Raw genomic sequence first — 26719 nt, 5'->3', positions numbered from 1 at the left:
AACTACTCATTGGAGTTTATACTTTTGCTTTATTTGGCTTTTTGGTTTGAACAATTTTCTCAACTAACCGTTAACAATTCACTTTTGCAATGACTATCATTTTATATGCGAAATATTGGCATGCGCTTTTTAAATCTACATAAACTACAAAAACAATGGCGCTTAAAGTAACAACGGCATTTTGACAACAACGCCAACAATAACAACAATGGTTAGTACAAACATTTGCACAAATTCCCTGTTTTTATGTGCATATCTGTCTGTTGCAAAATATACTCAAGATTGAGCACTTACTTTGCAAATGAATAATGATAGTAAGTAAAAATGCTAATGATGCACTTGGAAAAATGGGTTTTTGAGAGGCGGGAAAATGTGATTTAGTGTGCAGGAAAAACTATCCATAATAAAATAAATAAATTATAAAATTTTTTGTAATAACAAAAATTTTTTTCGCAACACTGTAATTTAAAAATATTTGAATTATGTAATATGTAAATGATAAATAAATATTAAGACAGAATAAAACAAAATAAGAAATAAACAAATAATACGAAATATAAAAAACTAATAATATTATTATATATAACAACTAAATTATAATAAAATTTGTTAAAAGGTATGGATGCTAAGTATTAGCAATATATTAATTATACTTTTAATTTTGATCATTATTTCAAGTTTTCAAAAAAACAAAAATTAACCTAGACCATAATATTTATATTCAGATCATTTAATATCCTTTAACCATTTCTCAATTAACTATTCAAACTTTTTTAATATCTTAAGATAGAGTTGCATTTAATGCATTAAAAAGTTATTGAACATTTAAATAATTTTTAGTTTTTTATCCCTATAATCTTTATCAAAAATTATTTTACAATTTTTAATCCCAAATACTGGATTGTAAAGTTAATAATTATTTTTTAATTCCGAAATCCAGATCGTAGAATAAAAAAATTTTGGTAACTGAGGATTAAAAAATTATCAAAAAAATTGTTTCGAGCTTGCGTTAGAATAACAACAATTCAACAAAAACTCGCATAGCGCCAACACCTCCAATACTTTGCAGCAATGGTCGACAAACTTCCATATTGAAACGATTAGGGTATATTTTGAAAATAAAATTTTTGGTTTAAAAGTTAACACTTTCTGGGATTAAAAATTTAATTTTCCTTTTAAAATATATAAGTAAAATTAGAATTGAACTTTGAAATCTAATTTTTAGTTCAACATTTTTTATTCTAATAATTATTTTTTAAACAAAATTTGGATAAAAATTAAAAAAAATAAACGAATTTTTTTTCACATACCCCAAAGGCTTTCTCACCGTGTTAAATCGCCACTACGCCAAGCATAGGCACCTACACACACATATATACACATACAAATGCGCATACGCAAATGTTTGCTATTTGCAAATAGCTGAATACACTCTTTATTTACACGAGCATACTCGCTAGTTCGAGTGGAGCATTGTAACAACAAAAGATTTACGATCGCTCAAGCCAATAAAATCATTGCGAACGATTTTTAATGCAAATTGTTATGTTCTTATTTATGACTCATACGATTTCATCTATGCTTTTTTTTGCGCACATTTTCACCGCATAGTCAAGCGTAGTGTGCGCATAGCACTGTGAGGCGGCTTTTAATGGCACAGCGCAGCGCTGGTGCTTTACGCCGAGTACGCGCATTTGTAAGTAAAAATACAAAAATAACACAAAAAAATAAATAAAAGACAAATAAAAATAGTGGCATAAATCGCTTCGCATATATTCTTGTGCATATATCAAATTGCCTAGCAGCGCCACGCTCCGCCGTTATGTTGCTTGATGCTGATCGGCTGCTTTGTCAGCTGGCTCTGGCTGTATGGTCAGTTAGATGGATGGATGGCCGTACGGATGGTTGAATCGGTTGAATAGCTTAGACGAATGAGTCGAATTGACTCAGCCGAATGTTGTTGTTGTTATTTTGTGTGATTGCTCACGCTGCTGTTATACTTGTTGTTTTTGTGTTTTTTGTGATTTTGTTATTAATGTGATTTTCGGTTTTTATTATTGGTGTCGCTTGCTGATAATTTTTAGATACCGTTTTATTTTTCAATTCCATATCTCCATAAAGCTAAGGTCGCATTGCCAGTAAATTTTTACGATTTTTAAATTTGATGAGGGTCGAAAAAAGCGCTGAGCCAGCGGTAATTGCGCACACTTTAACGGCGAAAATAAAGGCCGCTGTTTTGATTTGCGAGTATTTTTGGTAAAAAGAAAATATTTTAATGCGATTTTTTTTTTTATTAAATTTTTAGATGCTTAACTTTTAAGGCTTTTTGAATTTTTTTACTATAATTCTTCCATGTAGAAGGGCAGCCGCACGCAAGATGACGGACACTGATAACGTGTGGCGGACTAGTAAAAATTGTTTCAAAGTGATTTTAATGCGAATTCCAATTAGTTGAGTGTGTGTAACGACCCACTGTTTGCTTTGTTTTCAAAATATTTAAATTGTTTGCGTTTGGCTGACTCAGCGCTTGAAAGTATGTATTTTCCAAGAGTGATTTTGTCCACATTTCGACGATTATAAAAATAATATTTTGGATTGCAATTTGGTCTGATATTATTTATTTGTAACATCAAAGTTTGCTATTATAAGTATGCAAAGCACAAAAGACTTAAGCAACAAACTTCTACTAAAAAAAATTTATATGTGACTAAAATACTAAAACTCTGCATGTGGAAAGATAAAACATTGAAAACCAACAGACAATCAGCCATATTCCATATTGATTTTTTTTTAAATAGTCATCATTATTCATCTTCTGCAAAAGTTACCACTCTCATTGATTTTCAACCACTTTTTCTCCAGCTTTCGCTTTCTTCAGGCAGCCCATAAAGCAGATTGCTACATGCACGAATTTATCATATCTACAAATCCAAAATAAGCTCCAAAACCATGGCGGATTTGAATTTTTCTCTTGCGCTCCTTTGTGAAAAGAAGCTTTGAGCCAGGCTTATTAAACAAAAGCGCGCTATTAAAATGTGCTTAGCTCAATGTACACAACAATTGCGGTTATATTTCAATAATAACGAAATGACAAAATTAATGTGCAGAGCTTTCAACCGCAGTAGCCGCAACGAATTTGTTAAGAATGGATATTATTTGAATACTGGAGATATGTATATAATACAATATGTATGCATGTATGAGTTACTCCATAAAATAATGATAAATATGTACAGTATGAAGTATAATATTATAGGTTGTCAATTCGGTTGTGGGTTATATCAGTTGATTTTGATGAACTTGTTTCAAGAGCTTTTGTGGGTTTCATTGCAGTATAGCAAATACATATGATGCTGTGGAGCGGCGTCATAAAATTATCTCAATTTTTTTTTGATCATTTCTAATGTCTAATGTAATACAAGTAATTTGACAGATCTGATCATATCCATTTGGTGGTTGAATGTAGAAGTCGAAAAGTGTCTCGCTGTTACGGAACTTAAGAGGCAAGTGAATTTAAAATAAATGGATTTTTTTATATTTCAAAAGGTTATAGCTTTGGAAATTAAATTTTAAATTTTTTTCTGCATGTTCTCTATATGTTTTTTTTTTTTTATTTCTGAAAATCTAATCTCAAAAGTAAAGGCCTACCACTGTAGATTTTCCGATCTCTTAGAAAGGAAAATTGAACCTTTCGAATGCACAGAACTAATGCTTAGCCCTTGTCATTATATTCGAGAAATCCCACTTTAAATAGTTTCTGATGGGGAGATATCACCGAAAGGTGTCCTCTAATCACCATCGTTCAGGTTTCTTTTTTTTTTAATATTTATGGAAATAGCAGGAAGGAAAGTACTGATTTTGAAGAGATATGTTTTAGCGCGCTTTTTCGCTGAGAAATTTAGCAGTTCATTATTATTTGACGCTTGGTAGTTGCATGTGGTCATAACACAGTCGCACGGTAAGTTTTCTTAATATTCTAAAGGATATATGCCAGCTCCTTCAACTTTTGTAGGTATTTCATTCAATTTTCCTTAGGCTAGTTGAGGTTACAAATTTTACAAATTTAAATAAGAACTAGGAAAATAAATATATAGTATTAATATTACCTGGAGTTTGTTAAAATATACATAAAATGCGGTATCTGAGTTATGGCATACAAGTATATAGCAATTAAAAAGAAATTAATTATGTAAAATTCTGTACTAATCAGAATATTTACCTTTAAGTAAAATATTGCCAAAGTCTGAGCAATTAATTCTTTAACTGGATCATAAGTAAACTAGTTCAAAGCCAAATTTTGACCAGCAAACTATATACAAGCGTTAATAAAAGTGCACAAGAACTGCCGGCATAACGTTAAAAAATTTAGAAACTGATATTCGAATTCAATTAAAAGTCAATAAACCAAATATATAGATATTTAGAAATAAAACTTGAGATATCACACTTGACAACTAAATCTAAGAAAAGCAAAGAACTAGAACAACATTTTGTTTGCATATTAATATACCGAGATTTGCAATAATCGACGGCACATTCGTCAAATCCACGCTCAGCTGAAATGGAAAATCGCCTAAAGTCAATCGATGCGACGATAGGCAAGCGCTCCGTGCATCTAACGAAGCGCTCAAATATTGACACCTCACATTTTCACAGCTTCGAATTTGTATATTTTGCATATACATACCAACGCATAACAACAACATATGAATAAATGGCAGTGCCAGCAAGCCATCGCTGACTCCATCATTATAAAGATGTTTATCTCGCGCCACATTCCGCAACAGCGGTAGCGGCAGCGGCCGCTGCTGCGCGTTTTCATTACAATGAAAACGGAATTGTGCGCAATTTATCAGCGATAAGCGCGACACACATGCACTTGCTTGTTGTTTTTTTGAGTGCTACAATGTGTGCCACCGATTTGGTATGGTGTTCAAAAATATTGGCGCGCGCAATACAAATACATATCGGCGCGCTTGCCTCACAAATGCACTTGAGCGGCCTTAGTGAACTGTTGAAGGTGAGAAAAGGCGTGAAAATGATTAAAACGAGATATGCATGTGTGTGCGTGTGTGTGTGAGCTGCGCGCTAACGCTGCGTAACCGCTTCTACAGCTGCGGCCTGCGCGCTTTCATCAGCGCTGGCTGATTGTAAAGCGTTTTTCTAGGAAAATTGTTGGATTTTTTATGTGCACTTCGATGCGAATGCTGCGTTGTTGACTGTGACACATTTTACACTTGACGCGCGATTACTTTTCGGTGGTCGCACACGTTTGCGCAACCGCTACACGCTCGGATGGTCACTCGGTCGTCCAACAGGCTGGCTAGCTGGCTAGCTGGCTGATTGGTCTGTTGGCCGCATATTTGCATGATTCATGCTCATTGCAGCTCCCGCCATAATAACGAATATGTCTTTCAGCTGCTGAGCGTTGCGTTTGCCAATGGCAAGCGTTTTAATTGCCAGTCGCGCATGCAAAGTGCAACCAACGACGAAATCGCGGTCAATGTGCAAATCGCCATCAGCATCGACATTGCATTGCCAACGCTCCACAATTCCAACAAAAACGAAGAAATACTCCACCAAGTGGTGCGGCCGTTTCGCCAACGCAATTGCCGGCCAGAATATTTGCTTTGCACACACGCGCAATACAAAGTGTGAAACAAGTGTGAGCTAAAAATAAAAGCAAATATGTACAAAGAGTTGTACTTGTATACATATGTGTATGTGCAAAGTTTATTGAGGTAAACAACGAAAGCAAAACATTTATTGCGGACGCACTTTGCGGTCGTTGCATATTGGTGATGCGAACAATTTTCAATTTGCAACATTTATGTTCTTATGTACATATATACACACATGGTACACATCCTTATGCTATTATAACCATAAATGTGTTTGAAGTTGTATGAGTGTGTTTATAATTTTTGTCTAGAAGAAAGAATATTATTTCATTAGTATTACGACTCATTTGAGTCGTACTTTTTTTCAAAAAATATTACTTGTGAAAAATATATTTTTTTTATTATCAGAAATTAGATATATTTTCACAGAAGATACTTATACCAAAAAATAAATAAAAAGTTATAAAAATTGATTACGTCAACTATGAGCTGACTTGAATATTTTTAATTCAATAAAATACCAGTTATTGCACTTTAATAATTATTGAGCTGAAAAGTTACTCAATTTGAGCTAAATACTTACATATGCCAAAAAGTTGTCTGCTCAAATTAAAAATATACTCCTTTTGAGTTGATAAAAACGTGCTTTACATTTCTAATACGCTCCGAAAGCATTTGGCCATGATTTCCTCAGCGAATTTCCTTATGAATTTTTCGGAATAAACATTTGAATTACTCGCATATGTGGAGGGGAGTTAAACATAGTAACATAAAAAGGACTTATTTATGGTTTCGACCTATAGCATTTTTTCGATCACTATCTTCTTGTGCGAATCAGGCTGCTATAATCCTTATACAATAAATAGTTCAAACGACCATCTAATATGCCATCGTTGTGGTCAGAAGAGGATATTTGACTCGTATTGTGCAAGTTTTCTGTGGTCTTTTTCGATAAGGTTGCTTGCCAAAATTATTTTGTGGACATTTTCAAAGACCTTTTAGTGTTGGTGCAGCGAAAAACTCTAAATCCAAAATAACTTATTTTTTATCGTATGTATCAGATTAAAATATTGACTGCCAAACTCTCACTTGATGTTTTTTTATATCGTTTTATGCCAGTACATGTGATTTACACCAGCTATCTGTTCGACACGCTACGGTGCAAGTTTTGGTGAAACAAAGAGTACTAATCATATAAGTAACTTACATCAAGATAACTTAATATATAATGTCGTAGAGTCAAAAAGCTTTTGTTGAGTAAATTTTTATTCTCATGTTTGCCTGTTTTATGAATAATTAACAATTTACAACATAAAATACTAAACATTGCTTTCCGACAAAACAGCGAAATGAAATTTCTATATTGTATATGTATAAATAAATAAATATATGCATATGTACTTAGTCTTAACATCTTATTCCCGTACAATCATACCGGCAAATAGGGTGTTTAACTATTGATTTTTTGCTAAAATATAATATATATAAATGTGGCACACTTTAATAGATAATATATAGTATGCATATATGTATATACACTTGTGGTTTTTGTATTTGGAGCAAGGTTAGATAGTGACCTGTTTACAGTCGAATGAATCATTACTTGTGTTGAATTGAGACATATGAGTAATTTTATATTTCATTTTTCGGAAATGTCGCAGTACTTGTAATTAAGTGCTTGTATTTTTGTATGTGTTTTACATTTAGAAATAAATAAGATGGCAGAAGGTTGTTTATTATTCATATGAAACTATTTTTATGCATAACGGCCATTCTCTAAAATAAAGAGAGCCTCTTTCAAGTAATGCACAATAAAAAGTAACTCATAAATTATGTATATAAATCGAAACCATAGCATAACATGACGCCATTCCTCTTTCATTAGTTTTAGCAGTCTATATTTATCTTTCCTTTTGTTACGGTAGTGTTAGAGATACTCATAGCCATTTCACAAACCATCAGATTCGGCCGCAGGTCTGGCCAATGTGAAAAAAATGCTAGTGGGCCGTCGGCAGAAAATAGAAAATCATTCGACATCTGGATTATGACAACTTACTCGTTCCGAAGTGACTTAAAACTCATAGGAGTCGCCATTTATCAGATAACATCAACATCCATGTATGTACTTATTGTTTTTCCACGTTACGCTAATAACGAAGGATTAAAGAACTTTGGCTCAAAAAATACGAAAGGAACCGAAAATTTATATTTATGAAACGATTACCTGCAAATTCAAAGTATATTATATTATAATCGAATACATACAACTTTGTTCATCAAACATGTACAATATTTCTCAAGTTGCTACAGATGCCACATACATATATGACTCAGGTCTCCTCTTTTACAAATTTTGTAGAACTATTGCTTGATCTCACGATAGTTAGAGAGTAACTGTGTAACGTAAATTTCATTCCTTCAAAACTTGGGTTGATCATTTGATTGATGCATAGATGTGCATCTGTTGCGCTAAAGTTATTCCACAGAGGCCACAGATCGGCTACCTCAATTAACAGCTTACAACGCTTTCCAACGTTTAATTTAAATTCAATGGGTTACGTTGCAGTATATACGGATTGTTTTGTTGCTGTTCTGAGTTAGTTTTTTAATACTAAAATACTAAAAATAAATGCTTGTTAATAATAAAAGTATGAAATTGAAATGTCAAAAAAAAATATGCTACAAAAGGAGCTTGAAAATGCTAGTTCCAAACTACAACAAAAAATTCGAAATATTGTTAAAAAAAAAACGATTTAACAACAGCAAAGCGTTTTTAAGTGCCTTGTTAAAAATATATTCTTTCCATTATTTCGTTCTTCTTTCCACATTTAATGCATTTTTATTAATGACAATAAATATCACCGCTTTGCATATCAATCACACAGAATCGAATAATCAGTAACAACTGAAAAAATACACAACAAAACAAAAGCAAAACGACAATTGAACAGCAACGACAAAAAAGATAAACGTAAATTTGAAAGAAAAAGCAAAAGACAAACTAAAAACTCAAGCTAGCTAACTAAATTTCCACAGGGAGAGAGCTAAACCGAAGATAAACAAACCGAAAAGCACCAAGAGCCGATTGTGAAAACAACAACATAAAATCGACATTTAATTTTATGTTTAAACGCTGAGGCCATCGGCGCATGTTAACGCCTCGCAATATGACAACTTAACTTAAACTTACAACAAACGGGCCATAAAGAATGCCATAACGACAAACCACAACAACAAAAATAAAAAGATCACATATGACTGCTAGTAAGAAAGCAGATATTCAATTTGTGTTCAAACGCAAATTTTTGACAAAAAACTATAAAAACAACACTAATACAACAAACACATAGATCGGCGAATATTTTCAGTTATGAGTGTAAACAGTACGTACGTATGTGCACTGTGTTGTGGTGCTGAAAGCAGAAAATGGGCAATAAAAGTGTGAAGCGCGTACGCGCGCGCAGCAAGTGTTAAAAGCCAAAGAGGCGTACGAAAGAGTCAAGCCATTGCCACGCACTTTTCCGTGTGTCGTCTTTGCTGCTATTTTTACGGACTTTAGTAATAATTTGGCGTTTATGTTTGCTACAAAATTTTTTTAGGAAAACATTACCTTTTTGTCCTAAATATTTGCAGCCTGCGCTCGGCGGCTTTCTTTTTAGCATAACAAATCCTAAGCAAGTAGGAATGCGATTATCGGTTTGACGCTGACATTATGATTATGATTTTTCTAACTTTTTCATTCTTCTGTGAAAGCTTTAAGCTCTTTAGCAGCTTGTAATTGGCGCTTTGGACACAAGTTGATAAACTAAACAGCTTCAATGGTTATAAATTTCGTTGTTGATTTGCAGAAGTTGAGTTGAGCTATAATGATGTGAGTTGAAGTCTCGCTGTTTTGTTTAAAATTCATTCGGAAAGTCAATAAATCCATATGTTGCATGGGCACACACATACGCACACACACGCATGTCACGCGTGTTGTTGCGTGTTTTATCTGGTTGTGTTTGTTGGCTTATAAATTCTTTCGTACCTGTTTTATGTATGTTGACGTCAAGTACCGTTCGATTTTCATCGTCATCGGCGTTTAGAATGCATTGTAGTTCTGCGCTAGGTACTATGCCTGGAAAGTTGACCCATTGAGAAATATTATACAACTCTGAGGCTTTGGTAAATAAAATTTTAGTAAATTTTTTGAAATTTGACTCTGCTAATGTTAGATATGTATTTTTGAAATAAAATAATTTTTCAAGGATTAAACCAATTTATCAATAAAATAAAATACAAATACATTTTCGAGTCCTGAGTATGAGTCAGTCAGTGACGAGTAAAATTTTAAACTAATTTTTCTCGAAACTGAATTTACTAAATCGGTAACGTATGCACTCAAGGGCTATCGATCTAGTAAGTTACGTAAGTTACGTAAGATTTTAATATTGTTATTACACGTTTTATTTTTATGTAAAATATACTATCCAGTTTCGCGACCAAAAATGTTACCTTTTCTTATGTAAATCCACCATTTTGCGAAAATTTTCGATATTTTTTTAAAAATATACGAAGTTTTAACTAAAAATAATAAGAATACATTACTTATTTTGTGAAAAACATGATTTCGTATAATCACCAAAACCCATAGTTGCACCATCGAAAAAGATAATTCCAAAGATTGCCCCAGTAGACACAAATACATTTTATGTTCACACTCAACTACAAATTTTATAAAGTTTAAACCGGGAAGATGTGAATCTCTTTTCCTTATTACCAGAAGAATTGATCAAATAAAGCCTCTGTAAGCTTATAGGCTGACCTAACCCCTTTAAATACTAAATTTCGTCATATAGTTAATATTTACTATAGTACATATTATATGTTTTTTATCAAGAAAAAGTATTCAATTCAAAAAAAAAAAAAAAAAAAAAAACAGACACTAATTTCACTTGTAGCAAACTTTCGACTCGCTGTGGATCTTAACATCGATAATTTGCCGTGCTCAGTAGAGGTACGGTTAATAAATGTAGAGTCTAAATTAAATTAAATTAAAAAATAATATTTGATAACATGAACTTGTTTCATTCTGAAAATATCCTTCCACAAAATGCTTACATTTCCAGTAAGAGATTTTCCTCACTTCCGATACAAAAATTTTCCATCAGCCCTCTCTATTAAATACAAATATACACCTATGTTACCACCATTAATTTATTTATGGCTGAAATCACAGCATAAAATTCTAAATGTTCACGTATGTGTACGCGCTGGCTTCTCATTCTGTATGCCGTACGCAACATTTCCCTACTCACGTGCTGCGCATGCGTATGAGGTCATTTGCGTGCGCGAAACAAGTGCAGACACGACACAATGGACAAAAGTAAAAAAGAACACAGCCACGTTTAGCGACACCAGCGAACCACCAGCAAGTGCCATGTGCACATTCATTCATATGTCTATATGTTTGTTTGTATGTGTAGCTGTGTTTGTCTGTGTTTCTGTGTATGATGTACTTGTCTATGTTGGTAGGCATGTCAGAAAGCCGGTTGTGCTCATTGGCATAAAATTAAGCTAAATTATTTTTTTATATGAATATTATGCAAAAATTCTTTTACGCTGCCGTTAGCTGTTGCGGCTGCGCTCCGGTCACACTTGCCTCAGCGACTGTTATCGCCGCTCTGCACTTTGCTCCATTCTAAGATTTATTCACAAATAAAAACACAGTTTTTTTAATGGCTGCATTGGATTTCTATTAACTTATTTATGTAATTTGTATGCCTCGATAAAAGTGAAATAAATAAATATGTAAATAAAAAATTAATAAATGGTGGCAACTCATTTTTGAGTTGCCGGGCTGCACGATTTCGTGTAAAATCCATTTCGCTGTTGCACACTGTGACTTAACCTGCATTGGCCATGCCACAAAAAGTGGTTATTACTTTTTTGTCTAGTGAATTGAATTGAAAATGAAAATTATTAGCAATTATGCAAAAGTCAAAGAGACAAAACAAATCGTTTATGAATTATTATTTGCAGTGGTTATGCATATTTTCATGATTCGTGTGCTGCAAAGATGCGATTGGTTTGCAATTCGCCACTTTTATTGCATGTATTTTGTTATTGTTTCGTTTCTGAGTAGTAAATTTATTGCTGGTGGTGGTCATTAGTGCTTTTAATTTTGAAAACTGTGGGTTATATATATTTTTAAATACAACTAAGTAATGATTACCTTATATAAGCTGAAGTGGACAATTAATAATTGAGAATATTTTATTAAAAAATGTATTAATTAATTATCCTCTCTTTACTTTAATTAATTTTTGCATATATACGTGCATTTATTAATCAGTTGAATATTATTAGCATATATTATATTCCGATAATAGACAGTTTTGTACCACGATTGGCATTTGTATTACAGACTTAAGCAACGAACTTGCTGAGAATGAAAAATGGAGGCGCTATTATACTCAAGAGATTGCAAAATGCGGCGAAAGCTACTTTTTTCTTGGACATTGGACCAGAGCAATTTTTTTTATAAAATATTTTTTTCGTAGTCGAAATTCGAAAATCGATCATTTTCGCAGTTGGAAAAGCTATAAATTGCAAAGTTTGAAAGTCGATAACTGTCGAAATTCGAAAACGGGTTTATTCAAAAAAATACAGATGTTATTATTTATTTTATGTAACTTACCTCAAAATCATAATTACAATTATTATCTTAAAATTAATGTCTTAACTAATGATAATTTATTACAATAAGCCAAATTTAAGGCTTCGGAGAAATTTCAATTTCGAAATATAGTATTCGAAATAAACTTTGTTCTTTTACTTATAACTCAATCTTTCACAAAATCAATTTCTCCTAATGCCTTACTTAGCGATACACAATAATTTTCATGTCTTCCTATATTTAACACAAAAACAACTGCAATTATCAGCTTGATTCAATTATTTAAATAATTATGTTGATATCTTTATTAAATATTTTCAAATTTTGCAATGAGTCTGAATAGCCAATTTCATCTTCTAATAAAAAATCACATCATAAAGGTTTCAGTTTAAAATAGTTTATTTAAATTTTTCTTTTATTACATAAGACTTAAATATGTATATAATACTTGTTTATTACCAAATCAACATTACAATTACCTCATGCATAAATTTTTTCAAGCAAATTGGTAAAAATTAAATGTAAATAAATAACGGTACCGTACCAATTAGAAATAACCAACGGTAACACAATATATGCCAAAAATATGTCGCCCCCCAAGAAAACAATGTAAATTTATGTGACTTAATGATTTGGTAAATCAATATCCAACCCCGAACAGCCAGCAAAAGGCTAAAAGCTAAGACGTCAAAACCACAGCATAGAATAACAGGCAAATAGACAACAAATTAAGCGCATAGTAGGAAACAGCAATAAATACAAAAAACTTTGAATGCCATAAAATGCAATGTCAAGCGACCCGAAACACACGCATACATATGCACGCTCGAACGACTCATATGTACACATAAACACACATTAAAGTGCGCACTAACCTAGTAGGAAAACAGGAAATCGCAAATCGAGTAGCGCTGTAGATAAATTTATTTTGAAATAGCAGAATTGCTAGTAAATATTCATGAAGCAAACGAAAACAACTTTTCAAAATTTCTTCAAAACAAATATTAAAAATTTTCTCAAACAAATTTTTTTTTTAAATTATTTTAAAACAATTTTAAAAATTTGTAAACAAAAATGTTCAACAATATATGATTTGCGACCGATTTCCACTTAGGTCTGCCTTTTTGCCTCTAATGTCATACACTTATGCTGTTAGCGGTAATAGCAGGCATTTCATATTCAATTTACGAGCTGCGTTAAGCTAAGGCGCATTTAGCTGGCACTCACGTGCACTTTTGTACTGGTATGTGTTTGTGTGTGTGTGTGTGCGTATGGTCGTCAGCTTACCAAAAATATATACAAATTCAGCGGAGACCCGCTACTAATGTCTCAAATATCACAACCATTCAAACGTCACTCCAAATAGCAGAAAGAATTTTTACACTCATGTGACATTTTCTGTCGATTATCATCATTGCCTGGTTATGGCACTGATTAGGCCCAAAGCTGCATACCCGCATACATACACATGTGCATATATAGCTGCTGACTGCCGCAGAGTTGGCTAATAATGTCAATGCGAGCGCTGATTTGATGTTGGTTGCTTTGCTTTGCTGTTGTTGTTGTTGTTGTGTATGCTGTGCGGCTGCACGTTGCCATTGATGGCATTAGCTGATGGGCTGTTGCACTGTTGCAGTCGTCACACAAATGAACTTCCATAAAATTTTTGAGCTTTTCAATTGCATTTATTTTTAAACTGAATGCTGTTACGACAACAACAACAACAACAAAAACAACGCTGCCTTCCTGTCTTGCCAGGCAGAAATGGATGGTAAGTGAAGTTGTAGGATCGTTGACAGACGACTGTTTGACAGTGCGACGCACTGTGGCATTCATTGGAGTTTACGCATGCGCGCGCGCACCACCGAAGTCACCTTAAACGCACAAATGACAGCAATATCTTTTATGCTTGCGATTGTGTCGTGCATCATTTGACCGCGCAGCAGCAGCCTGTGTTGCGGGCGCGTGATATAGTGACTTGGCGCACGAGTGCAAGAGCCGGCTAACAAGTCCGCGCGAGTAGCCGCAATGGCTCGCCAGACATGCGGTGGCTGAGTGACTGAGTGAGTGTATTGAATTTATTAGTTACAAAAATGGTGATAACGATGCCATTAATGCGCGCATTCATATCAGCGCGGCTGGCAAAACAAAATAAAAATTCACAGAAAAATAAAAAATTTAAAAGCTACAAATAATACAACAAAAAAAAATGAAATTTGTATGCTGTTATAAGAAAAATTGCATCATTTTCCATTTCTTTGTTGTGCTCGAGCAGCAAGCGCGCACCGCTTTCCGCATTGCGCCGCGGCGCAGCCCGTTAACCAAGCGCTGCCGTTAGTGTTGATGGGGGTTGATGTCATCAGCAACAACAAGCACTGACATACCGACAGCATACTGCATGCATGTGCTAAAGCAACAACAGCAATTGCAGACAGCTACTTAACGCGCCTGCGCGCACAGGTGAAACGTTTTTCCCAAGCACGTCTGCGCCTGCATTGTTGCTACCAATGCGACTGCATACACATCATCTGCGCTCTCACCTCACCTCACCGCCACGTCACTGCCGCCGCGTACTTTGTGCGCTTGCACGTTCGATCGAATTGCGATTTCTGCGCACGTCTGGCATCTTTCGAATTACTTGATCTGCAATAAGATGTAATGGTATGCCAGCGAGCCACCAGCACCTCGTAGTCAGCGGCTAAGAGCCAACTAACTAGCAGACAACGCATAGTTACACTGACTAAGCAATGAGGCAGCGCGCTGGCGTGCGTGTGTGCTGGTGTTGGTGCGCTCTAGTGGCACACTCGCCCCGTCGACTGAGCGTTTGTGTGTGTGCGAGCGACCGACTGTGTTGGTCGGTCAGTGTTGGTCACTAAGTTGTTTGTGTTGTTCTTGTTGTTTATTATTTTCTCATTTTCTTATTGCAATATAGTTTTATTTGTTGTTGTTGTAGCTTATTATGTATCCGTACGTACGTACTTAAGTTGCACGCCTGTCCGTGGAATGCGGCTAGAGCGAATTTTACGACAGCGGCATCTGTGCAGGGTGTTCATTAGACATACATTCCTAAATGTGCAGACACTTGGCACACACAGACACACTCATAGCTGCAATAAAAACAAACACCGGCGTTCAAAATCAATATGTTTGCTGTTCTTTATGCTTTTGTTGTTGTGTTGCGCTTATTATTTTCACTGCACTTGCGCAGTTATTGGACACATTTTCAAGCGGCAGGGAGATGATGTTGCGCTTGTTTGGCATACTTTCTCAGTTTATTGGTAGTCCGGTGATTTTGCCAAGTCCAAATGTATATTGTAGCATTTTTCCTTCAATTCAGTTTAGGTTGTTGAGCTCTGTTCTCAATTATACAAATTCAAATCTGCGCTGCTTTAGGATAATCGTCCATTTCATTAAGTGATTTTTATTTAGGTCAACATTTTAGAATTGAACCATCCATTAATGGGGTGAAAATTCTTTTAAGCTGGTAAACGAAATCAGTTTGGACTAGGTGGTTGAGTACTTCAAGTAAAAAATTTCGGGTTTACTAAAAGTGTTCAAGGTTGATGCAGCTTTTTTGGAAGAACATTACTTCTAATATTACTAATTTACAATATTTGGCTTTAAGCTTATGGTTTGGTGAAATCTAAATTTAGTAAATTTAGTAAAAATGGAGTTGCATCTAATTTTGACATAACAATAGGTCTGTGTTTTGCTTAAGAGTTTGATCATGTGATTTGTAGTTCCATCATGCAGTAAGAATATTATAGAGCCGAACAAAAGGGTTCAAGCTGTTAAAGATCTAACATAAAACATAAAGAAGAGGAGTTCTTTTTCCCCGTCTAAAGCAAATTCAAAATAACCCGGACTACAATAAATGTATTTTAACACAAAATTTTACCAACTTCGAAATATAAGCCGCCGCTGGGATGGCCTTCAGTGCCTTCAGCGAATTTTGGCTTTTTTGGTTTCGGCTCAATTGTGGAGCGCCATTCACTAAATTGTTAGACAGTTTCGGCGTAATATTCACAACCCCATATATCGTCACCAGTGATGATGTGTTTCATGAAAGTAGGGTTCTCCGCTCCGTTGTCAAGCATCTCTCTTTCGACCTCTACTCGACGAAATTTTTTCTTTCGACGATCTTCAAGCACTGTCTCTTTTTTAACTTATTCGGTATTGTCGTCTTTAACAGAGGTGGATGGAGCTCTTGGTGACTTCACGACCTTCACTGAATGCTGGGTGCCACTAAAGATACTTGTGTTCGTGGTAAAGTAGATCTCCCAAAACACACACGGACAAACAGTTCCCGTCGTAAACAAACACACACTAATTGACATATGAAGATTAAACTTCTCATAGACAAAAACATAGGTTGTACTAATAAACTACTAAATTAATATTTATCGATTCGGCTTGGGCGCGCAGGTAATAAAGACCAGTCCAAGTCAATGAATATGTATAAATACTTTCCAAAGTATTTGTCCCACACATTCCAAAGATATTAAATATTCTAAAGATATAACATATCTGTATCGAAATTCATGTTTTTTTAAGGATTAGAAAGTCTTGTTTTCATAAATAAATTCTCAGTCATAGTAGCACTAATTAGTGAGTGATTTACGAGTATATTACCAATATCGACCTAAAAACTAGTTTCATTGTAGTTTAATTAAAACTATCGGGAATCGCAAAGAGCTTCTATACTTCTTTTCCCAGTACTAATATTGCTCAGTTGGAATTTATTTTTGATAGATATATTTCTTTAGTATTAAAACTCTTTGTAATTTGCAACCAACTGACTATATTTGATGCATCTCATTATCAATAATGCATTATAACGGAATAAACCAAATAAAAAGCAAAAAAAAAATACAAAGATCAAGTAACCAAAATACATAAAATTATTTGCAAAATAATTATTTTTTCCAACATTAAAGACTTGAAAACATTTTTTCTGCACTCTTCAACTCAAAAATATTTCACTTTTGAAGACAATTTTTTTCCGAATATATATTATATAAAATTGCAAACTAAAAAAAAAAAAAATTAAGGACAAATTCAAACTCACGCGGCGGCACATGGTAATCGTAAATTGATGGAAAAGTGCGCTGCGATTTGTAATAAAACAAAAGTCGGCAGCCGCAAACGTGCAGACCATTTACACGTCTCACGAGCAACTTCGGCTTTAAATTAACGGAAAACATTTGCCCAAATAAACTCACTTTTCACAGTGCCCCAAAGGCACGGCAGCAACCTGTTGTACTAAATCATTAAATAATAGCGAAGTGAGCGATGGATTTGTGCCGTTGCGCTCCCCACCACACGCCGCCAGCATAGCGGTCGGCATGCCACCAACAACAGCAGCAGCGGCGACAGAAGTGAGCAATGAACAGCGCAACAAATGTTGCACTTTTGGTTTCTTGTAAAATTTCAGTTTTTCTCATTGATTTTTTTTTCGTTTTGATTAACTGGTGTTATTGCTGTTTATTCTCTTTCCTCTTTGCCTCATTTCAATTTTGTTTTTGTAATTTTTTGCTTGTTAATCCACCAATATTCGCGCCGCTAATCGAAAATGGAAAACTTTGCAGTAAGAGAGTGGGGGGGGGGGAGGGGAAGACGAGCGCTTGCCGTTGCTGTGGATGGACGGACGTTTCGCTCGATTTGGCAGCTGATGTTCGGCTGCAACGTCGGCGGCAGCGTCGACGCGCTGGAAAATCGTGCACGCCATACAATTTATGTAACTTTTTGCACTCCAAACTTAATGACATTATCATCATCATCACCCCGTAAAAGAAAATGGTGTAATGCCAAGTGACCCGAACAAAACTACAAAGCTAACAATGGCCTGAGTTAAGTTGCAGAACTTTTTTCCTACATTTTTTTTCTCTTGATTCATTGTTGCTGCTATTCAATGGAAAGTCAAAGCTGCATAACGGTGCATGGAAAGTGCATAGAAGGTGGAAAGAAGCGGCGCAGCTGAAGTGCACATGTGTGTGTGTTGTTTAGGTGCAAGCAGGAAAACGCACGAGCGTAAGAATTATATGGAAATTAGCGGAAAAAATCAATTTTTTACTATTTTGGTACACATCTACTTTTCAATACACCTTTTTTAAACAAAGTATTGTTTAAAATTTTCGAATGGTTTTTGTTACAACACCATCGACATATCAATAGCGTACTCTAAAATTCAATTCAGCTAAAGTGCGCTATTGGCTATTTTTCATGGTTTTTATTTTTCTTTGTCATTTTTATTTTGTTATTTTTTTTTAAATTTTTTTTGTAGTCACTAGCAGTGCAACGCAGCCAAAGAAGTTTGTTGTTTCCATAGAAACTAAATCGAAAAACGGAGACTCACTTTAACCATAGAATCGTGACGGTGCTGACCCATTGAACCGCAGCACAGCAATGCGTCTTTTTCACTTTGGGCTTTGTCCGCTGTGCCGTTATGCCAACACGCCGCGCTGCCCGTCCGCCCGCACACTCTTTTGTGCGGCTGTTGACTTCTGCGTGCTGCTTCCTTAAAAGAAGATGTTGACGTGAAATGCTCTTATTGTTGTTGTTGTTGTTTTCCTTCAACCAAATACATTAGGTGCAATAAAAATCGATTGAATTTTAGCACGAAATCAAAAGTGCAAACGCGGAAGAAAATTAATGAAGGGAAATATTTGTTGCTGTGCTGGAAAAGGGTTGCATGCTGCACGGCGCGTCAAAAAATTAAGTGCCAATCGCTGATGCGGCTTGAAAAGTAAAGCGTGAAGCTTGTGAAAAATATCTGCAAAGTGTTTAAAACGGCAATTGCAGCGCCTTAACGCTAAAAGTAGGCGTGCAACTGTCGAAGTGCTAAAAATAATTTGTTTTTATATTAAATAAAGCAAAAAAAAATTTGGCAATTTTTGTTGTTACTTTCATTTCTACAACTTCAGCGATAAGCAAATGAGGAGCAACAAAAAGAAAATTAAACCACTTTCATAAACCTTCGAAATTTATTTAGAAGCTTTGGTCCACTATTATATAAATAAATAAAGGCTTGATGCAAATTTTTACGTTGTTCAAAGCAAGTTAATGCTTCTGTGTTTGTTTTTTGTTTTTGTTTTTTTTTCTCCACGACTAACACATCACTCTGCGCCAACAAATGATCAATATATCTTACAACACGAGTCAACTGTCAAGTTTTGCTGTCGTCTCGTATGTGTTACGAGCGCCTTTGTGATCTACAAATACACAAAAGTGTATGTGTGTGTAAGTTGGAATACATTTTCGGTATCTCGGCTATATGTTGAACTCCATGCGCATTGCTTGTTTATTGCCGCGCGCCATTTCCGACTACTTTTTGCCAATTCTTCTGACAAGCTCAAATCTGCAAGAGATTTGTTGCTTCTTTCAATGCTACCGTGCTGCGGCTGCTGCTGTTTACTTCAGCTATGCGCTTGAGCATGCTTTGTGCCTGTTGTTGTCGCGCTGCTGTTCGACTGCTCCACTATTTGCATGCAAATGATCGACTTAATGCGCGCGCCTGCGCGTGGCTTTTATGCAATAGTTTTATTATGCTATTATTTTATTTGTTGTTGCTATTATTATTGTTTTTATTATAGTTGTTGTCTTTGTAGTCTTTCCACGTTTTTGCTCGCCAATGTCTTGTCCATTGTCTTCACTGAGTTGGTGCAGAAATAAATATTCGTTTGCTCAACGAAACTATTCTAAGCTCTGAGTGAGTCAACAACAGCGAGGCGAGTATGTGTGTGTGCATGCGCAGTAGCCGGGACGAATAACAGTAGCGTTTGCGTAGAAGTTCAGTAAGCAAATGTGCGCTTGCACTATGTTGCAAAGTGTTTGGGACAACTGGCGGCGCCGTGTGGCAGACATGCAGCAACGCTTGAGCATTTGCGTTGGACACAATGGCGTGTAAGAATTTATTATGCGGACATCCAGCAGCAGCACCCAGCACCGCCAACAACATCAGCACTGCCAACACCATTGCCACAATGCCCTAAAAGTAGTTATGCGCCAAAAATGGACAATAAAATGAAAATGAAAACGAAAACGAAAACTATTGTTGCAATGCTAGAAATATTAAAATAAACATGCAACTTAACTCAATTCATTTTCTTCGAATTGGTTGGCTTAGTGGCGTTTCGAACGCAATACGCAACAATTTCTGGGTCAGCACGACTTGTTCGGTGTTGAAATCGCAAACGCTGACGCAGCTGCATAAATTTATGCAACAAAACTAATAATCATAAATATGCGCATGTAAATTAATACATACAGGCATATGTGTGTGTGTGTGTGTATGAGCTAGTATACCTGACAACTATACAACTTGTGGCGGCTTAAACTTCTGAGTGTGCCATTTAGAAATATAAACAATTTGTTGTTGTGTCAATCAACTAATTTCTATAGCTTTTTTTTATGGTTGCCCTCTGCAAGCTAAACAATTTGTCACTCGAACAAATTGCCGTTGTTTTTGCCTCGCTGTATTAAATTGATTTCAGAATGCTTTCTTTTGAATGTTTTGCTGGATTTTTATTATATTGTATGGTGCACCTAAGGGAGAGAACCGCAATACGGTAGCTAAAACGCTGATTTCATAAAAATAAAATATTTGCATATATAACACGCTGGGGCTTTATTTAAATGGCATATCCTTAGTGACAGTTTATGCTACTGAATAAAAGTTATCTCCATATAAACGGAGGCTTCCATTGTTTGACCGTACAAAAGACTTAAGCGCGAAACTTGCTTTCTAAAACATATAGTATCACGTTTGAAAATTAATTGAATAAATTGAATTTTGTGAGTTTTCAGACACGAAATTTACATGATTTTAAAAAAATGCACTGATGTTTGAATTTACAATTTTTATTGATTATAAATATTATTTAAATACATATATAATATGAGTTTTATATGAATATTAATACAATGTTATAAGTCTGTAAAAGCAAACTAGTACAAAAAAGTTTTTTAATATTCATGTAAGACATTTTCAAAGTTAAAGTAAATAATGAAAAAAAGCGTTTAATGCCTTAATATTCAGTTTTTATTATAAATTTTAAATTTTGAAAAATCTAGACATAAAAAAGTAGGCACAATTCTATTAAAAAGCGAATAATACTTTAAGTTTCCTTACTTATTTCCATTACAATATAATATTAATTTTTAGAGCCATTTTTGATGTAAAAAAGTCGTGACTGGCTGTATCGATTTTGTTGGTTTTTCATTATCTTACCAAAAAATTAAAATGTTTCATAATAACAGAATTAGAGAGCTTAGAAAATCCTATATGAACTTCTATTGCTAAAATAGTTACATTGAACATAGACTATCAAGTAAGAGAGCGAATGATCTTCAAATAATCCCATGATAATTTTAAACTTTAATTTTTTTATACATTTCTTTTAAAACCATTTTCTGTTCAAAAATTTCTTTAACATCACTATAATTTTGTTTTGAAGAATTTTGTACTATTTTATAACTGCCTACATAATATTTTTAAGTGTAATTCGTATTTATCAGCAGTTATTATTTACAAATATATTTTTCCAAACTAAGAATATATTTTGATATGATGGTTTGGTTGTCCTTGGCGTGGAACTAAGAGAATATAAACCAGTTTGCCTACTACAATTCGTAATAAAAGCTATGTTTGCAGGACGTGAATTGATTTAATTGCTGAATAATTATTTTATACTTTAGTTTAAAATACGGCAATATAGGAATAAATTTACATATTCTTTATGATCAAAAATTTACCAAACTTCACAAGTTCAAAAAATGTGAATTTTAAAGCTTGAAGTGATGCCAGACATCATCACTTATAATTTAATTTCATTTAGTTTTTAATAGTAGTATGGATTTTTTTTTTAAGAATTAGTATAATATTTTTAAGTAAAAATTTCTACACTAAATATTATTCCAATTATTCTCAGTAATAATGCGTTAAATTATATAAATCACCTCCACAATATGATAATATTGATAATTTGTTATCTTCTGACATATTTGTGCTTTTTCACCTGTGCAAAAATGCTTTGTTTAATAAAATACAAGAAGGTGTGTTATTATAGTTCTAAGATCGAAGACAACTTATATCAGAAATGATGGTGTTTATATTATATTAGATAACTATTTGAAGTTCTTAAAAACTGAAATAACAGACTCAACTTATTAAAGTTATCAAACACGCATCACCAAGCCCACCACAACCCCCACCACCACCATCAAACAGGCAACAAAAGCTCTGAAGCCTTTTCAAATTACATTTCGCAGAAATCGCATGCCATATATAAGTATCAAAAACGCTACTCTAAAATGAAAAATAATTATTTCGCTGCAGTCATGCGTACATCTGAAATCTGCTTTATTGGAATTTCAGCCTCCTTATACATGCCTCTAATTGATTTTATTTATTATATATAAGATACACTTTAGTGATATCTGGGTCGACAAGAATTTGCAAACTTCAATAATTTATCTCGCACAACATTTACACAACTATGTTTCGGAAAATTGCATCTCGAACTCATTTTCATTTGCGTTAATTACTTGAATCTATGTCACAAATGTCAAGAAATGCATTAAAGACATAAACATTTTAATTAATATTGTACAGCGAGATAATCAAATGGAGTTCCCAACGCCATAGTGGCAACGGAAATGCACGTCCGTGCGCACAGAAACGAGGCAACTCCAAGATACCATAGTGCTACAGCGCAACGGCTATCATTGCGCTACTTGATTGCTGACAAAATACGGCAACACTTGGAGGCACACCAACCGGCATGTGTGCATGTGTCGGTGAATGTGCACAGCTTTGCAGTTGCGCTTGATTCTTTTCTCTCGACTTCTAGCTCCGTTTATGCCGCACGCCACGCGTTTAGGCGACCATAAAGAATTTTCAAACAGAACAGATAAGAATGAGAATTTACAACGAAGCGCGCTTTGGAAATCATTTAAAATTAACAACAACAATATAATCATAAATGAATATTACAACAATAACAATAAAAATAAAGTAAAGAATATAAAATTAAATGAGTAAGAAATGAAAGCGGCACCACCACCGTGGCAGAGATGCATGTATGCAAGGCTTGCAGAGCGCTGACACGAAGGCAACAGCAAAAGCAACAACGCCAAATGAAGAGCTCATAATTTACAGCGCGTGGCACATTTGTATACAAATATGTATTTTAAGCGCGTGTGTGTGGTTGTGTAGCGGATGCTGCTGCTGCATATGCACACAATCCTACTGTTATAATGAACTAGTTGCTTTTGTTGTTGTTGCGCTAACACCACTCTTGTGTTATGATTATAGTTATTGCCACTGCGCGCATAGAGATACAAGCCATGTTGGCTGCCACATGAGCGCTTACCACATGAGCATCGTTACGATCGGCGGCGCGTTATGTGCTCGGTGCCCGGGCGAGTGCGTGATGTGCGCGCAGACGTTTTCTGAATAAGCAAATAAAATCAGCGAAAAAAGGCGCTAATAAACCGATATGACTTTAACGCCAAGCAGCAGCTGAACGCCGTTGCATGCCGCAGCAGGTGAAGTCAAGCGCGCACTGCTGCGTGACAGCGTATAGTGGTAAGGTAGAGGAGTGGCGACAACAAATTACGCGCTGTCAATAAAGCGTACGGCCATAAAAACACTGAATGAATGAACTCGGCGCATGTTGGCCACTAGGGCTGTGGCAATCACAGCAATGCTGGCAATATTGTTGCTAATGTTGTTGCAAGTTGTTGCATGGTGGAGGCTGCAATATCGATATTGGCATGGATGACGCAGTCAGTGAACACGCAACGCGCATATGTTGCCACTGCGGATGTTATCTTGTCGATGTTGCAACAACAAGAAATTTAACACCTCAGCTGACCGGCCGACAGCTGCCACTAAGCGACGGTCATTTGCAGTGACGGCAAAAGCAGCGGCTGCATTAATTGCTGTGCACATTACCTACATTCATGTGGCAACAATGGCCGTTCATTACTGGTGTTAAATGGTGCAACATGTGGCATGGGAATTAGTGTCTGCGCTTGGAACAACTCTTTTCATTGTTGCTTAATGAGCTGAAGCACATACCTATATAAAAATAAGAGTATTTAGGGTATATAGTAAAACCCGTTTCATTCTATATTAATTATTCACATATAAATTACCGTTAGTTATCAGTATTTTAAATAATATAATATGTATTTATTCTCCTGCCTTTCAGTCCCCCGAATTTGACTATCGGCATGAGCTGATGGGTCGTTTGCACAAAATCGAGCCAGATGTTGAACTTGAAGTATTATCCGCGGCGCCGCATCATCATCACCACCATCACCTGCACCATCATCAGCATCATCACCAGCACTTGCATCAGCATCAGCATCAAGTGTATTCACCGCAAAGTAATCACAGCGGCAGTAATACGCTTGATCATTGGCAACAGCAGCAACAACAACAATTACAACAACACAATAGCAGTAGCAACAGTAGCAATCATGAGCATTCCGCCTATGTGCAACATTCATCGGCATCGGCCACAGTGGTGGTGTCAGCGTCAACCACAGTTGCCGCACTGCCACAACCAGCAGCCGCATCCTCAACAGGTGCCGGACAAGCTGCCACCTCATCAGCCTCTGCCAGTGATATACCCGCCGACACTTCAACCTCACCGCACACATATACGGCATATGATAACAGCGCAGCGGTGGCATATGAAATAGCGAGCGCCTATGGTGCAACTAATGCTGCGGCGTCGGTGGTGGCAGTAGCCGATAAGGAATATTTATTCGGTGAGTTTGTCTAAGCAATTTTGGCAATACTTGCAGTCCTTTCCGGTTTATGCATAGGTTGATTTTGAATCCATGGCTTAGATTTCAAAATTATTTTCACTGAACTTGGTATAGAATACGCTAAGGAACTTTTCTACCGCACGAAACATTTTCTTAGAAAATACTTTTTAAGTCCGAACAGCAATTTTCGACATATTTAGACTTTATTATTCAACATAGCTGCTATTCGAGGACGACATACCCTGAACAGGGTGTATTAAGTTTGCCACGACGTATGTAACCCCTAGAAGAAAATATCGAAGACTATAAACAAAATATGTATAAGTGATCAACGTGACGATCTAAGTCGATTTAAACATGTCCCTCAGTTTCTGAGATATCGTTCTGAAATTTTGCACACGTCCTTTTCTTATCACAACACTGCTCATTTGTTGGATAGGCCGATATCCGTTCACTGTAGTATATAGCTGCCTTACAAATTGTTCGATCGAACTCAAATCTTTATATGGAAACCTTTCTTATTTGTAAAGGTATCTTCATGAAATTTGGAATAGATTATCATTAAGAGCATCGCTATAATCTCCGAGTAAATTGTTCAAATCAGACAACTATAGCATATAGCTAGCATACAAAATAACCGAAAAAAATCAGATTAAATATATTTTTTACCATTTTACGAAAAAATGCATCTGTGAGGAATATTATAGCTTCACTGCAGCCGTAGTGAATGAGTTTCCTTGCTTTAATACCATTTTTGTGGCATAGTATGTTTTTCGCGGAATTTTATATCTCAGAAACTACGAACTAAAACTATCCGTAGAGCATTTTTGAACCATTCAAGAATAACCTCCTTTACTTCAGTTCGATGTATTGCATTATAAGGAGGCTATTATGCACGAGAATGTAGAAACACCAAAATTTCATTTGCTCTTAACATTTTTTAAATTTTTTTCGTCGTTACTTCAGTAATTCAGAACTTGGTAGCACACAAAAGAAAATACTCTTAGCTACATATGTGTATATATACTCGGTCAAATCTCATTTGCAAAAAAAAAAAAAGAAAAACACAAAGCCGTTTGTAAAATCAATGCCACATAAACAGCTTATGTGAGCACTAATGTCAACAGCCGAAAGCAAATATTTCATTATAACATATTTTTGTCACTGTTACACTGCTTATTTGTTGAAAGCAATAACAAACAATATTAAAAGGTAAAATCTATTCAATAAATTGCGACAAAATTGATTTCTATTCAAAGCCAAGCATAAGCTTAAGACTTTTTTCCCACCTAGCGACACAGCACCACACGCCACAACTATGCTTGGCTCGGCAAACCAACTAGACTCACATCAGCTCACCAAATAAGTCACAAATAATTTATTCAGCTGTGAAATTTGAAACCAAATCTCAATGCTGGAAAAAAACGTCTGCTTATTTTCTCCAATCTTTGTCTCTATATACAGCTATTTACTTATTCATATGCACATATATGTATGTATGTATATGCATGAGGGTTTCTACAAGTTTATGTTTTCCTTTATTATTAGCAGTTCGCACAGTGTTGCCGCGCCGAATTGGCGTGTGGAGGCTCGCCAGCTCTTTAAAGGGAGTCTAAAATTTACTTTCATGCCTTCAGTGCTGCTGCTGTGATTGCGTAAC

At 35.2% G+C, this 26719-nt stretch overlaps 1 protein-coding gene and 1 long non-coding RNA gene across 2 annotated transcripts in view; one reads left to right on the top strand and one right to left on the bottom strand.

The window, feature by feature from the left end:
- dar1 (dendritic arbor reduction 1) overlaps positions 1-26719 on the top strand; it is a 136417-nt gene that overhangs the window by 57697 nt on the left and 52001 nt on the right. Inside the window, exon 2 of the mRNA XM_014239265.3 lies at positions 24495-25059. Within this exon, the coding sequence (XP_014094740.2) occupies positions 24495-25059 (565 nt within the window). The remainder of the gene's footprint in view (positions 1-24494; positions 25060-26719) is intronic.
- Positions 3513-4435, bottom strand: LOC106620705 (uncharacterized). Its single transcript, XR_001330843.3, has 3 exons — positions 4220-4435; positions 4107-4141; positions 3513-4036 (listed from the first exon to the last, which is right to left on the bottom strand). It is a non-coding gene; the product is annotated as an uncharacterized lncRNA (long non-coding RNA).

Source organism: Bactrocera oleae, chromosome 6, assembly GCF_042242935.1.
Source record: "Bactrocera oleae isolate idBacOlea1 chromosome 6, idBacOlea1, whole genome shotgun sequence".
Classification (NCBI taxonomy): domain Eukaryota; kingdom Metazoa; phylum Arthropoda; class Insecta; order Diptera; family Tephritidae; genus Bactrocera; species Bactrocera oleae.
This window is presented reverse-complemented; position numbering and strand designations above follow the sequence as displayed.